General features: G+C 33.2%; 1 protein-coding gene across 1 annotated transcript; it reads right to left on the bottom strand.

The window, feature by feature from the left end:
• Nucleotides 1–1,613: 1,613 nt before the first annotated feature.
• NAD-ME2 (NAD-dependent malic enzyme 2) lies at nt 1,614–8,452 on the bottom strand. Its single transcript, XM_079087071.1, has 19 exons — nt 8,080–8,452; nt 7,511–7,607; nt 7,246–7,364; nt 7,003–7,170; nt 6,223–6,351; nt 5,600–5,660; nt 5,373–5,476; nt 5,200–5,283; nt 4,908–5,014; nt 4,738–4,831; nt 4,456–4,569; nt 4,262–4,327; nt 3,654–3,726; nt 3,047–3,133; nt 2,851–2,905; nt 2,680–2,751; nt 2,492–2,554; nt 2,111–2,225; nt 1,614–1,902 (listed from the first exon to the last, which is right to left on the bottom strand). The coding sequence occupies exons 1-19, from the start codon at nt 8,236–8,238 to the stop codon at nt 1,831–1,833; spliced, it is 1,839 nt and encodes a 612-aa protein (XP_078943197.1). The 5' UTR covers nt 8,239–8,452; the 3' UTR covers nt 1,614–1,830.
• Nucleotides 8,453–13,028: the final 4,576 nt, after the last annotated feature.

Genomic DNA, 13,028 nt, shown 5'->3' with positions numbered 1-13,028 from the left:
GACAAAAGGAAACATGCGATGCCTGTGAAGACGATAAATGAGCAGGAAAATACTCCCCGAACTAAAAGCCTGTAACAATACATAAAACTCTAAAAAAGAGTTGATAGTCGTCTATTGAAGTAGAAACTCGTTAACATCAGGCCTAGATAGGTCACTACCTCCTTGCATAACAAGTAATGACATAGTAAATGGGTGACATTCTACACCCATCGAACTATCGTTTGAAATAGGACGCCCTGAAAAGTGTCGCCCTTATTGGTGTAGGGTTAAACCTAGCCTTTATTTCCCGACCCAATTCAGGTTTGTAATTTGTAGTGACAACCGCTTCATATGTACCGTAATGTTGCAAAAATATTAAATTATCATATTGTTCTGGACTTGTTCTACGAATTTCAGATTAGTTCTACGTATTTCGAAATGTTCCCAAATGGGTTTCCCAGGTTTTTACTTATACCAATTGTTCCTAATACAAATATTAATCACACAGAAAACCTAAATACCACCTACATCTACTTTAAACGAAATATTTCCTCTAAAAAAATACTAACAATACATTATACTCTATATAAAATCAAAAACAAAATCATATGATTAAAATAACAACACGTACCCACAAATGCTCTGGCTCTTCACTATCAGAAGACATCCTTCATAATATCGTACGTCCGAAATATGGTTTCCTATAACCCCGATGAAGAATCATGTATGTAACAAATATAGCCGGAGGTTAATTTCCCACAAAAAACGAACCATTGCAACTTTTGGAAACAATTGCTTTTTTCCCTCCAAAAACAACAAAATATCATTTTTTGGTGCCTTTATAAGATAGATATTTTTGGTGATTGCATATGTTATTCTTTTATAACATTACGCTGCAAAAATATGGTCTCAAAGAACAAAAAACGAAAGAAGGGTGTTTCTATAGTTTGATCTTTGATTTTGCATGAAATCCAATTTTTTTTTTTTTTTCTTGGATTATCCAAAGTCTGAATGCTTGTAACCCCATGCAATATGACCGAACTATATATTTCGGAAAGTGTTTATAACACGATCCTAAATTATCCAAGTTGTGTATTGATATTCTGTCCAAAAATCGAACACATCCGTGCGTAAGTGCCCGGAAAAAAAAATGATTTTCCTTAAATATAAAATATGATTTTCACCAACTATTGAAAACATGGAAATTGGAATATTTTAATATCCATAGATGTAATATTCATAGCTTGGAAACGATATATAACATGTCCAAATCAGAGTTAAAGATGAATCATATATCATCAATTCTCAAAATAAGGTCGTTAGAACATAATCTAAAACTTGAAAAGTGAAATCGAGTCAAATAAGTGGGAAAACAAACTTTTAGTGGATTTATATATTAAGGAGTTCCGAACCATCTAGTTGAATTATAGGAATCCAACACGCACACCCATGGACACCGTTCACAAGTGGGACACGTGTAAATGGATTAATTAGCCATTTAATTTCCAATTAACTTCTTGTGGTTTCAAGTTGAAATTCCACTACTATTAATTGAGAGCATGCGAGGTTAATCAGGTACGTTAGTTGAGTAGTTGTTGTACCCTGGAAAACATTTCCAGATGCATATAGACAAATTTGTTTAAGGGAATGATGTCAAACACGAGTCTCAGCTACCTTTCATTCTAACGAGTTAAATGATGCATGTTACATGTTTTACATATTTGAAAAATATAATTACCTGATTCTTTATTATACATTAATTAAATGTCTATAATAAAATAGGCTGCAGGAGATGATATAATAATAATTATATATATCTCCTTTAGAAGAATAGCCCAACTCCAAAACGCCTTATTTCTCATGAACTAAAGGACTGTAAATGGGATACCACATGTTGCTTGTTACATATTCAACAGTCTCTTCCTGCATCCATAATAGCAATGTACTTATATTAATTTACCGATGACAACAAATTATTTTATTTTATTTTATTTTTTACACGTAATAAAATGTACTTATATATTTTTAATTTTATACCAATATGGGCAATGTATTTTGTTTGTTACATATTGTTATTTTTTTGTTGTAAGGAAATGTAAGTAGTGTAAAAAAAAGAGGTTAAAAATCATACCTTTGACATGTGTGCAAGCTCTCTGGGTCCCACCTCACCATGCCCTTCCGCCAGTTCCTCAGCAACAGCTGCCCGAACCACAGCTGCCCCAACTTCAGCAGTAATATGTCGAATACTGCAAATATGAAGTATAAATCACTAATATGTCTAAAATACCCTTTCTTCAGTAAACTCAAAAACAAAGAAATCTCTACCCTTTACAAAAATGTTTGACTATTTATTAAATGTCTAAAATACCCTTCAGCAAAGACAAAAGTACATGTAACAAAAAAATCATGTCTACCCTTCATTAAAGATAAAAAAAATTCGTTTAACTACTAGTTAAATGTCTAAAATACCCTTCCTTACAAAAATAGAGACATCATGTAATGTATACTGTACCTATCGATAGATGGATAAAGTCTGCCCATCTGAATTTCTTCTTCTGTCATATAAGAAGCAAGACTGTACAGAAAGAAGAAAATTATATTATAATATAACAAATATTATGCTACCATTACTTTTAATTCCAGAAAATTCATAAAAGATGAAATATAAACCTATATTATTTATTTTAATTTTTAAATTACCATTCGGAAGCGGCTTGTAACATTCCATCGGATATAATATGAGCACCGGATAGCAGAGATCCCAAACCAACCCTGTATAGGCAAAATATATTGAACAAATATAATATAATAAATTAAATGTAGAACATATTTTTATAACAACATTATTAAAATAACTAAATGACCACTCACCCGGGGAAGAGGTACATGTTATTTGCTTGATTCACATGACCTATTTTCCCATTTCCTGCAAGTGTTATAAATAATAATAATAATAATGCTGTAAGAAACAATTAAGCAAAAAAAAAAAAAAAAAAAGCGGAATAATTTCAAATTATATTGATAGATAAAAGATGATAAAAATGAACATTTTAAGAAATAATAATACCGAGATCAACATGCTCAAAAGGGCTTCCACTTCCAAAAACTATATTTTCACCCGCATACTTGAAAGCATCGACAGCAGTGCATTCAGCTGTTTCATGAGTTATAAATGATTATTAGAAAATTTGTTGGTTGATTAGAGAATGAATCTAAGGGAGCTGTTTGGTTCATGGAATTTAACGGAACTGGAATTAGAGATTCCATTCCATGGTTGCCAAATCCTTCAAATTCAGGGTTTTAAGTGTTTCACCATTCGTATGGTTGGGTAAGAGGAATTTGAATTCGTCCTTTATTTTTTTTGTTAAAAGACCAAAATAGCCTCGGAGTATATGTTGAAAATTTTATTAAAAATAGAAACTTCACTAAGGGCATGTTTGGTTCACAGATTCAAAGGGAATCTGACAGAATTGGAATTCATGATTCCTTTCCATGGTTGCCAAAAGGAAAGAATTCGGTTCCATCAAATTCCTTCAATGTTTGATGGATTTCACCATTCCTAGGCTGGAAGGAAGGAATTCAATTTCATTCTTAATTTTTAGTTTGACAAATGACCAAAATACCCTCATTGTCCTCAAAAACATTATGCGGATAATGGATTCAGAAAGACAAACCATTCAAAGTGGGATTGGACATGGCGAAAATAGCAGGTTTAGCGGAATCCGAGTCTCGCATGGCTCTAAGCACCTTTATTTATATACAAGTAACAACAACAACAAAAAGATTAAGGCTCATGAGTGAATGCAACAAAAGCAAATTTAGAAGTTTTGTAATACTTTTAAAACGGAAAAAATAAATACTAATTTGCAAAATTATCTCATATTTTGGTAATTAGATATCTCAGGACAATGTGTAAAAATATTTCTATAAAGTTAAGGGCAAATCACAGAAAAACATTTATATTTTAAGCAATTTTGCGGTTTAATCACTTAATACTTTATTTTTTTCCATAAAAGCTTAAGATATTTTTGAAACTAATTATTTTAACCTGATATAACATAACATGCTAAAATGGTTAATTTGGAAAACTACCAGTGAAATCTGATATATATGTCGAAATGGTTAATATGGAAAAATGTCTTTTTATTTATGGTTTGATTGGAAAAAATACAATATTAGTTATTAAACCGCAAAAATTTACCAAAATATGATAAGTATTTTGTGTAATCTAGCCCAAAATTAATGAAAAATTATACTTATTAAACAAAAAAAGAATACATACATGCTCATTGAAAACACCTCCAACTCCAGATAAACCAAGAAGAACATGAGGTTTGACCTTTTTGACCTGCATAACACCATAAAATTGGCATCCCCATTTGCAAGGTATACAACTTTTTTTTTTTTTTTCTAAAAAAGTGTTTCATATAATTAACTAAAAAAAACACAATTATTCCAAAAATAGATGTAATGTACCACTTCAAGAAGATCAGATCCCTCATGGAGACCTAAACTTTCAACCTCTCCAATATCTTTGGCAAATGGTGCAGCTGCTGAGTCAATACAACCTCTCTCCTTTGTGATCAAACCCTGCATCCAAAAAAAAAAAATTAAAACTTTATATCCATAATAGCAACGTACTTACGTTTCTCTTTTTTTTTTTTTTTTTATTTTCTTTTCGAATTATTAGTTGACTGAAAAATAATAGAAACAGAACTAGCTGGTAAGTTGGACGAGGGCATTTTCGTAAAATCATACGTCTTTATCAAGTAGGAAAAATTGAGGTTTTGCTTCTGATCCTGCCATCCTTGCAGCCGCCTGATAGGCCACTTTAAGAACACCAAGCCCTGCACTGAAACCGTACAGAAAGTAAGTTGAAGTTCATAATATATATATTATAAATTAGGAGAAATGAGGGTGTGAAGTACCTTCCAGCACCAACAACAACAATTTTTTGGTTTGCAAAGTCTGATAAAGGGCGACCTTGTGCTCTAACAGTTCCAAGTAATCCAGCCAATGCAACACCAGCAGTTCCCTGAAGAGAAGAACATGTGAAGGAATCACCCATTCCATTCCATCATTCCATCAGGCAAAACAAACATGAATTTTTTTTCCATTCCGGTGGATGGTGGAATGGTCCATTCCTTCCTTGACTCCATCATACCAAACAATAACTTGATGTTTGAAATCAACGAGCATCATCAATAAACAGATTCTAACCTGTATGTCATCATTGAACATGCAGATCTTCTTCCGGTATCTTTCAAGAGTTTCAAAAGCCCACTTGAATTGGAAGTCTTCAAACTAATTTAACATGGACAATCATAAAAGATTTCATATAAATTCAACATACATAAAAAACCAAACACTTGAAAGTTTTAAAAAAAATGAACCTGGACAATAGCCTTTGGCCAACGTGCATGAAGAGCTTCCATTAATTCATCCACTACCGATATATATTCATCCCCTTCTAACCTAGGTTGTCGTAGTCCTATATCTGTCAAAGTAAATATAGTTAAAAAAGATATCATTTAATTAAAATAATATTAACTTGTGTAGGCCACATGTGGGTAAAGTTAAAGATGCTATACAATGAATTTGTGTACGCTTATCCACTTACAAAGGGGATTATCTAGTAGCTGTTGATTGTTAGTTCCAACATCAAGCATGATAGGAAGGATCTGCAATGTAGACCAAATGTATTAGTAAGCATGGAGGCATTCAGTTCATAGAATATTATTGAAGGGAATGAATCCGTTAAAGGAATTGGAACTTGTCACATGTTTAGTTGACAAAAAGTGGAATGGAATTCAATTTCATTCCTTTGCTTCGTTCATATATAAATGAAATTTTGAATTAAGTTTTTTGATGTTTATTTACTTTAATATATATATATATATATATATATATATATATATATATATATATCCAATAAAAAATGAATAATCTAAAACTTTTATTTATAAATAATTACTTTTATTGATTGTAAATATTGTCCCTAGGATTGGTGAAATCCATCAAACATGAAATATTCCAACATAAGTGAATTCCATCCATTTGGCAACCAAACACGTCTCGGAATGGAATCTTAAATTCCTATTCCGTCCAGTTTCATTCACAAACCAAACACTCCATTAAACGTCTTATAATTTCTTTTCACGCGGGATTTTGGAAGAGATTGTGTTTATTAATGAACTAGTATGACACATAAACTGAAGTTGTGATATGAAAAAATAAACTTACTCTTTGAGGATTGATACCAGCAGCAGCAACATACATATCGAGTTTTCCAATAGGTATGGCCATTCCCTGAACCCCAAGATCACCAAGCCCAAGAATACGGCTGCCATCTGTAAGAACTACCATGTCTACCTGAATTTTTTACAATAATTTACTTATATCCAAATTGGTCTATGAATAAAGTTAATTAGAATGAAAATGCTTGATGTAATAAGTTATGACAGTTTAGCACATTCTTTGTATACAGAGAAGAATATAGTGAAAATTCAAACACGGGTTTTTGATTAATTCACAGGATTTGTTAAAAATTTGGATTATACAGTATACACCAACTCATTAAATATGAAACCAAATACAAACCTAAACTTAATTAGGGTAGTTGGGTAGGAAAGAAAAATAAAAGATCAAAAGAAGTGGTTGAATGCAAGAAAAAGCAACATACTTTTATTAATTTGTTAATTATAGCATCCTATTTTCACATCTTCCTACTACAACATTAATTTTGAAAAATCTACCTAATTGTAGCGATGTCATCCAAATACAAAGCAAATTTGAATGCTAGAAATGGGTAGATTTTGCAAAGTATAATGTCTTAATAAGAAGAAATTTAAAAGTACTATGCTATAACTGGGTAGATTTGTCAAAGTCTAATGACTTAATACGAAAAAACAGAAATTACAATGTTGTAATAGAAAGAAATGGAAGTAGGATAGCATAGAACACAAATAAATGAAAGTACATTGCTATTTATTTCTTTAAAAAAAATTGGGAATATTATGAAACCTGCTTAGATGGCCAGTTATAGATCATGGACATCATCTCTCCCTTATCTTTTGCACTGAAGTACATGCCACGTGGGCGTCTAAACAATCCTGAATAGTTTTGACACACCAAACCAACTGTTGGAGTGTATATTATAGGAGCAAAATCTTTGATGTTATCAATAAGTACCTGTAAAGTACACAATTAGATTACTTTAAATTGTTATGATGTTCAATAGCGTAAGTTATTTATTAAAATACTTACGCGGTAATATAATGTCTCGTTTCTGTCATGTAGTCTATTTAAGATTCTCCATTTTGCCAATGATACAACACTCTGAGGTTGACCTTTTGTATTATGCTCCAATGAATGATATGATTCCACTAACAGCAGAAATTGGGAAAAAGAATGAGTTAATAGTTTTAGTAACATTTCCATAACTGATAGATTTTGGAAAAACTGACACCACAAAATAGGAAAAAAGAAGTCATAAAATCCTGTGTATAAACAGTAGAAGTGTAGAACTCACTAAAACGATCATATTGCTGATCAAATGATATTACACGAGGTGGGAGAAGACCACGAAGTCCAAGTCTATCTCTTTCTGTCATGGGAAATCCAGTATCCTGCTCTTGGAGAATAAGAATGAGCAAAACACAATTGAAACCAATTAGTTATCAAGTTTGACCACTTAATTTTGAAAAACTTCATATGGAATGATCAATTGGTGATTACAGATGGTCAGTTCAATATCACAAGTTAACCACATTTAGAACTAAGATACTTCAAAACGTAAAGACTACTGTAATTTAAGCCTACTAGTATTGTAAATCGCATGGTTTTTGAACAAGTTTAACGAATCTAAATCAATTATAAAGTTAAAATCACTTTAAACTCAAGAAACAAGCTAGGAAAACACGATCCTCCAAACATATGATCAGTTCAAGATCACAAATTGACAACATTTAGAACTAAAATACTTCAAAACGTAAAGCTCTAATAAGTTACAAACTACTAGCGATTTAAACCTACTAGTACTTTGAATCAAAAACAAAAACATAACTTTTCAGTTTCAATCCGTTTATAACAGCAACAAACCTTGTTAAACCACGGATCATGGAGAATATCGGATCCACGCTTGTGAACAATACTAGGAGCAGGGATCGGAGTTGACGACGCGCAAATCGATAACCTCCGTGATTGCCGGAGATTCAACGCCGCCGCAGCAGCAGATCGAGCCACCGTTCTCCTCCACATTTCCCTGGATTTAACAATACCACTTCTCACAGAGTGAGTATAGCGTGGTTTGTATGCATATAGATACAGAGAATCTGTATGTATTGTAATAGGTTGATCGTCTCTGAAACAAGAGTTGCAGTTGAAAGTTTAAAGTTGAAACTGTGCAAGAGTTGAGGACGGAGGGAGTGAGACTGACCGAGATTTACGGGCAGGGGAATAAGAGGACGTTTGTGCAAGAATTTCTGAATTTAGATTCGGGCAAGATGTATTATTGATTTAAACTGCCCGAAGAATGATGACGTGGTCTTTTGGCGGCCAAGGGCTTTCTTGGGATTTCACGTTCTCGATTTGTTTCGCCACATTTAGCTTTTTCTTTACAAGTCAACTTTGGTTTTTAGAGAAAAATTTAGTCGTAAAGGATAATGAAAATTGATGTTTTGATTGATTTATTTTATTTTTGGACAAGTTTTATTATGCATGATAAATAAATATATTCTAAATCAATTTTTATTCTAAGGACTTGGGGCATATTTTAAAAATAATATTTTAAGAGTTTACATTATAACTTTTTTTCAAATAAAAAGATCCAATTAATAAATAAGATATTCATTACTAATTGATTGAAAATAAAGTTATAACATATCTATATCGAATTTATGGTTCATTTTATGAATTATGAATCAATCTTCCCACCATGAAAGCACCTCCAAGAGGGTATCGGTCTAAAGAAAATAGGTAACATATTTATAAGACAAAGACTTGTCAACAACTCATCATTTTTATGCTAATAGTTATATAAGATAAAAGGAATATATATTTTCTATTATGAACTTCTAAGTTATTATCAATAGTCAAAGGGACAGATTATCATCAATAGTCAAAAGGGCAAATTACATGTAAATTTAATGTATTTTAGTTCATTTTATTCGAATTAGATAAAACTGCACAAATGGTCCCTATGATTAGCTCAAAATTGCCACTTTGGTCCAAAAAAGTTTGGACTAGCAACACAGGTCCAAACTTTTCATTTTGTTGCGAATTTGGTCCGTTTTAAAATTGAAAGAGGTTAAAATGACTTTTTTGACCTTGTTATTTGTTTTTTTTTAATTTTCTTTTTATTTCCTCAATTACTTTTTAATTAAAAAAGAAATACAATTAAGTCTCTCTCTCTCTAACCTTCCCCAACACTTTTCTTTTCATCTTTTCCAAGATTGGATCTAAAAACTCAAATTACAATCTGAAAAACAAATCTTCATCTTCTTCCAGACGTAGGAAGCCACCGCCAAAAACCGAAGCTCTGGTGAAATAGGATGGTGTTCTCAGATCGCTGCCCTTCTTTACATTTCTTTCAAATCTGCTAAACCTTCTCTCTGTCTCTCTCAGAACCGCAAAACCTTATAAACTCACCTTTTAGATGCGTCGTAGATCCGCAAACCCGCCTCTAGGAGGTGATGATGAGGTAAGTGGTGAGGACACCGGTGACGGACGCTACCAAGAACAACCTATGAAAATATGATGTCGCCCTTCGTCTTCATACTACCAAACTTCAACAGATCGAGCCGGAGGAGGATAGCTCTGATGGTTGTTCATATCTGAAACCTCCTTCCCAAACGACCGCTGCTTTTTCGACTTCGTCTAGCGTCGTCGTCATCGTCGTTGTTGGTCTCACCAACGATAGCGGTGTTCCAAATCTACGACCAAGGGCGGCGACGGCTATGAAAGACGATGTTAGGGTTTCAAGATCCGCAAATGACGGTTGAAGGCTCACGGTAAGAGGTGTTCGAAAACTGATGTGCATTTCAGGCGGGGGTAAAAAGGAAATGAAAGTGATGTTATAAGAATAAAGGTGGAGGTTACATGTGGTGTTTGGCGGAGGTGCTGCTTCGGGGGTGTTTGTAAATCTTTATCGAAGACTTCTTCGGTAGTGGTAGGCAGTCAAGCAAGAACAAAGGGTTTTGATTTTGTGTTCATTTATGAAAGAGAGAGAGAAGTATTTTTCTTTTATTCTTCTTTTAATCATAAAAATATTTAAATAAATAAAAAAAACTGAAAAAGCAAAAAAAAAACAAGGGTAAAATCGTCATTACAAAAAAGTTTAGAGTAAATTGGACCAAACTCGCAAAAAAATGAAAACTTTGGACCTGTGGTGCTAGTTCAAACCTTTTTGGACCAAAGTAGCAATTTTCAGCAAACCACAAGGACCATTTGTGCAGTTTTGTCTTCAAATTATAGATATTTTCAAAGTTAATATATAAAAACCCATTATCTACTGACAGTAGAATAAGAAGGCTAACAATTTAAAATAATGTTTTTTTACAATGAAATGTAATTAGAATCTTAGAAAATTGGGTAGATTAACGGTGAGTTTTAAAAACAATCAATGTATAGAACTTGAATTGGTAGTTCATCAAAGTTCAACTTTCGGTTAAGAAAGGAGAGTATAGTTAGGAGATGGAAAATACAAGTTTGTGATGGTGGCATTTTTTTTAGTTTATTTAACATGTTTTTATTCAGTTTTAGTCAAACCCCCATGCAAATTTTCTTTTATTTTATTCGATAGCTATATCGGATATTTTCAAGTACTTGTGTTTAATTTTGTGGGATTGGCAACATATTCGTTGGACTTGGAGATGATGGAGGAAGAAGATTTGGAATTTTATTTACGCTAAGGAGTATGCTGTTGCAGTTTTAATGATGTTTGAGCTTATTTTTGAGGAGTTTTGGAGTTTTGATTATCCCGTCTTTATTGATTCACGCCGCTTGTTATTTATTTCGTTGCACTAAGGCTATGTTTGGCGCACCACAGCTAGCTGATATGGTTGTTTCAAATAAAGATATCATAATTGTTAGAATATATTTACATTTATTTGTATAAAATAATAACCAAAAGTATGAATATGATTTATTTATTTTATAGGGTATTTAAGTTAATTTGCTAAAATCTAAAAGAGTTTTTTTGTTAAACGCTAGTTGAAATAACTTTTGGATTTCAAGTTTTATTTAACCCAAAAGCTAAAGGCTCATGCTGCTGAATGCAATTTTTTTTCTTAAAAACTAGAAGCTTTCAAAAACCGCATGCCAAACAGGCCCATAATCAACAAAAATTAATAATATACAACAAACATAAGAAAATATGAAATCGAGGGACCAAAATGTAAATTTCATTGTGGAATAGCGATCCTTGATATGTAGCCTCAACTTCTTTTAAATTAGTGATAATGATATGAAATGGATTACTTAGCACGAAATTGAGACATATTAGACACCAAGGACCATATAATTAATTTCGTCACAAGGAAGTTGAGAAGAAAATGAACTTTCAAAGGATCATCTAACAAAAGCTTGTTAGACCCGTTTAATTGGAACTAATTTTTTTTTAATTGACCAATAAAATGTATCATCTAAATAACAAAATTTATAGATGATGTGTTTAAATACGAAAACCAAGATTATCGATTCGATTTGACTATGTGAAAAAAAAAACAAGGATGATTATCACATTTACCATATTTTATTGCATGAAACATGAGAAAATGAATGTTCAAATTTCACAATCACATCTATACAAATGTAGAATAAGAAAGAAAATTGAGTTTTCATGTCATCTTTTTGAATAATATCTTTTTCCAAGCAAACTATTTTATTTATAAAAATTCGAAAGAAACTAGGTGTAACATCCCAAAAATACAGTCTAAAAATTTCGTTTTACTTTAATAATAAAACCATAGTCATCGGACATCATATTAAAATCATAAACAGTGTATCTCAAAATATCATAACAATTGTCAAAATATCAGAGTATAAACATCCCAGGCTGAACAGATGGTGTGTGCACTGCAATCTTCCCGAGCTCCTCTTTTGGAAACTGAGTACCTGAAACCAAAACTGAAACTGTAAGCATGAAGCTTAGTAAGCTCCCCCAAACTACCACATATCATACAATAACATATAAAGCACATACTGGGCCTTGCCCACTGCATCGGACCAAAGTACGAAACTGACTTGGGCCTTGCCCACTGCATCGGACCGAAGTCCGGAACTAACTAGGGCCTTGCCCACTGCATCAGACCGAAGTCCGGAACTGACTAGGGCCATGCCCACTGCATCGGACCGAAGTCCGGAACTAACTAGGGCCTTGCCCACTGCATCGGACCGAAGTCCGGAACTGACTAGGGCCATGCCCACTGCATCGGACCGAAGTCCGGAACTAACTGAAAATAGCATAACATAATCATAACATATAACATGAACACATATACTACATACTGCATCGGACCGCAGCCCGGACTAACTTGGGCCTTGCCCACTACATCGGACCGGAGTCCGGAATAACTGAACATATCATATACATAGACTTGTAACATAAACATATAACTACTGCATCAGACCAAAGTCCGGAACACAAGACACATAACATAAATATGCATGAATCACAAAGACATCAAGCATACATACTACTTCTCGGGACCACCCCGTCATCGGACAGAAGTCCGGAAACATATAAACTGCATCGGGCTAACCCCGGCATCGGACCAAAGTCCGGAACTGCTAACATCTAAACGGGCCGGCATTGTGGCTGTAGACCCGTTCCTACTGGAAGGAAACTCACCTCACACTGCTGAAGTCCTGCTGACAAAACCATAGCTGCTGGATGACAGATTCCCGATCTGTCAATATCAAAATAACACCCAATTAATAATTGGGTTCCACTACATAACTATAAATACATACTTTGGATAATTACTACATTACCCCTAGCTTGGCTTACCCAAGCCCAAGGCCCAAACCATAGGCCCAAAGTCAACTAG

Source organism: Lactuca virosa, chromosome 3 (genome assembly GCF_052849685.1).
Source record: "Lactuca virosa cultivar CGN04683 chromosome 3, Lactuca_virosa_CGN04683_v6, whole genome shotgun sequence".
Classification (NCBI taxonomy): domain Eukaryota; kingdom Viridiplantae; phylum Streptophyta; class Magnoliopsida; order Asterales; family Asteraceae; genus Lactuca; species Lactuca virosa.
This window is presented reverse-complemented; position numbering and strand designations above follow the sequence as displayed.

Excerpts from the sequence above, each read along its gene's own strand:
- NAD-ME2 (XM_079087071.1), bottom strand. The coding sequence starts at position 8,238 with ATGTGGAGGAGAACGGTGGCTCGATCTGCTGCTGCGGCGGCGTTGAAT. Across the intron at positions 5,284-5,372 it reads GGCCAAAGGCTATTGTCCAG|TTTGAAGACTTCCAATTCAA; the intron begins GTTCATTTTTTT and ends ATGTTAAATTAG. Across the intron at positions 2,555-2,679 it reads TTACAAGCCGCTTCCGAATG|TCTTGCTTCTTATATGACAG; the intron begins GTAATTTAAAAA and ends CTTTCTGTACAG.